Raw genomic sequence first — 2,856 nt, forward strand, 5'->3', positions numbered from 1 at the left:
CAGCGGTGGAATGTGAGGTCTGGCCTAGGAGATATTTTGGTTGCACTTGGAGCCACCCCGCCCCGTGGAACTCAAGACCTGCACACTCCATGCCATAACAATGACGACCACTTCCAATTGTTTCCTAGCGGGGGGTGGGGGTGGGGGGGCCTGTTTGGGAAAGGGAAGGGGGGGAGGCTGGGGGAAATATTTCTGGTGACAACAGCCCTTTCTAAATCCGGCTAGGGACTGGGTGCAGGTGGGGGTGGGGGCGCCCTGCTGCCCCATATATACAACCCCTGCGACCGGGTCAGGCTCCACAGCCTTCTGCCTGCTCTGTGTCCCTCTGCTTGGTGCTCACAGGTAGGAGCAGGGAGCTGGAGGCCCCCCTTTGTGACTGGGGAGCTCAGGATTGGGACAGGACCCTCTAGGAACAGCAAGCAGTGCCTAACCAAGGCGGGATCGACTCATGTGGGCTACCTGGACATTGAGCACCCGTGAGGGTGCGCAGCCCAGCGCGGCAGTGGAAGAGGTCGTCCTGGACCTGTGTGCTCATGTGTTTGAGGTGGTGTGTGTGTTTGGAATGTGACGGAGGATACGTACCTGTGAACAGTGGGGATCTCTGCCTGAGGCCCTGGGGATGTGTGCTTGCGGTCACGTGGTGAGGATGAGCAGCTCGGAGGTGAGAGATAGTTCAGACAGGAAGCCCGTGTCTGCAGCGCTGGCTCTGAGGCAGTCTGAGATGCGCAAGTGCAGGTGTGCAAAGTGGGTGCATCCGGGAGTGGCGGGGTTTGCAGTGTGTGTGTCCTACCGGCACGCATGCACACACTCACGGGCTGGCCAGTGTGGGTGTCCCGAGCCTTCATCTACTGGAAACCACCGACTCTATTTACCCCTACTTAAATGTGCACACCTGTTTTTGAGGCCCAGACCGCACGCTGATTGGGGTGAGTGTGTGCGGAGGTTTGTCTCTGGGTGAGGTGCATGAGACAGTAGTGGTACGCATGCTCCTGAGAGGATCTGACTGGGCTGCTGGGCTGTGTGATGGGTGTGTCTACGAGCGGGTGCCCACAGGGTCTCCTCTCTGAAAATGTCCCTAGTGTCCGGCGGTAGCGTAGGGACGCCATGGAAAGGAGCTGGCTTTGGGGCCATGAGACTCGGTTCAAGTCCAGGCCCTAACTACCACTTAATGTGAGGTGCTCTGGGGCAGGTGAGCCACTTAACCTTGATGTCCTCATCTGCAGAGTGGTATGATGGTTCAGTAAGGGACCTGTGCATGAAGCACTCTCTCTGTGGACTGGAGGGCTCTGAACACACAGGGTGGCGGTCCCCTGTTCCTCAGTGATGCAAAGAGCACGTTGCATGATGAGCACAGGTCACGGTGGGGTCCCCTCCGGGGAATAAGGAGGGTGAGGGCTCGGAGTGCAGCCGACACCAGGAAACGGTTAGAACGAGTACTCAGGGGACAGTGCTTGGAAGGCAGGAAAGCAGATGGGACCACAAAGGTGACCACCAATTCTAGTCTGTTTCCAGGACTGAGGGCACCAGGTGGGCACGGACGGGCAGAACCGAGGAGAAGCAGTGAGATGGCACAGGCCTGACTGGGCAGTAGCCGCTGATACTGCCTTCCCTCTCCCCAGGTGCCTCCAGGTCTAGGCCACTTTCCTCGTCTGTAGACCTATCTGAGAAGCCAAGGTAAGAAGCCCTTAAGACCCTCGGTCCCTTTGTCTCCTGGGCTGCCCTCCTGGGTCTGGTGGCCCTCGGTCCCTCTGTTTCTGGTTCCAGGAGCCAAGAGTTTCTGTTCCCTGTGTCTCCGCAGCCGGTCTCTAATCCCACTCCTCACACCGTCTGCTCCATTCTCACACACTCAGGAGACTCCGGAGAGCTTGGTGTGATAGGCTTGGAGTCAGGTTACGGAGCTCTAGTTTCTGCCCTTGGGGAGACTGTCTTGACCATTAAGAGCTCCTTACCCGTGACCAGTGAAGACAGGGTCACAGAGAGGGGTACAGTTCGATTCTTGCCTCCACAAGAAACCCAAGGTACTCACCCCTCCCGGAGGAGAAGCAAAATCCGAACAAAAGTTAGCTCTCCTACCCTGACAGGGGGCCTAGGCCATGCTTCTGGTTAAGGGACAAATGCAAAGAACAGGGGACTTGCCGATGGCCCCCGCTGACTGGTGAGAAAGAATCCCGGCAGAGGGGAAGGCGGCCACTTCTTCTGCACACTGCAGGTCCAGCCATGGGGGATGCTGAGATGGCTGCGTTTGGGGCCGCTGCCCCCTTCCTGCGAAAATCAGAGAAGGAGAGGCTCGAAGCCCAGACCAGGCCGTTTGATCTCAAGAAGGACGTCTTCGTGCCTGATGACAAAGAAGAGTTTGTCAAGGCCAAGATCACGTCTCGAGAAGGTGGCAAAGTCACTGCTGAGACGGAGACTGGCAAGGTGGGTGGCAGGGCTGCCGTGAGACCCCCTGGGACAGCCCCACACAGGGGGCGCACAGAGAAGCATACAACCAGAGTCCTCTCCACACAGACCTGAGGACAGATGGTCCTTCCCTTTGTGGGGGCCCTCGAAAGAGCCCTTTCACTCCCAACGTCCAGTTGTCTTTTCTGTGAGATCCTAGTTTCTTCTCTCAGGCACCATTGTCCGGTACCTCTCCCAGCTCCAATCCCAAGCAACCTGTGCAGGGAGGAGGGAAAGGCTAAAGGCAGATAACACCGGAGGACAGGAGGGCCGCTGTGGGCTTGTTGCAGACGGTGACAGTGAAGGAGGACCAGGTGATGCAGCAGAACCCGCCCAAGTTCGACAAGATCGAGGACATGGCCATGCTGACCTTTCTCCACGAGCCGGCTGTGCTCTACAACCTCAAGGAGCGCTACG

At 58.0% G+C, this 2,856-nt stretch overlaps 1 protein-coding gene across 1 annotated transcript in view; it reads left to right on the forward strand.

Annotated features, from left to right (window-relative positions):
- Nucleotides 1-293: 293 nt before the first annotated feature.
- Nucleotides 294-2,856, forward strand: part of LOC101661465 (myosin-7) — a 24,183-nt gene continuing 21,620 nt past the window's right edge. The window contains 4 exon segments of the mRNA XM_045287661.1: nucleotides 294-342; nucleotides 1,620-1,674; nucleotides 2,210-2,418; nucleotides 2,730-2,850. Of these exon segments, the coding sequence (XP_045143596.1) occupies nucleotides 2,218-2,418; nucleotides 2,730-2,850 (322 nt within the window). The 5' untranslated portion in view covers nucleotides 294-342; nucleotides 1,620-1,674; nucleotides 2,210-2,217.

Source organism: Echinops telfairi, unplaced genomic scaffold (genome assembly GCF_000313985.2).
Source record: "Echinops telfairi isolate 266 unplaced genomic scaffold, ASM31398v2 ScPeMD7_18;HRSCAF=68, whole genome shotgun sequence".
NCBI classification, from domain to species: Eukaryota; Metazoa; Chordata; class Mammalia; order Afrosoricida; family Tenrecidae; genus Echinops; species Echinops telfairi.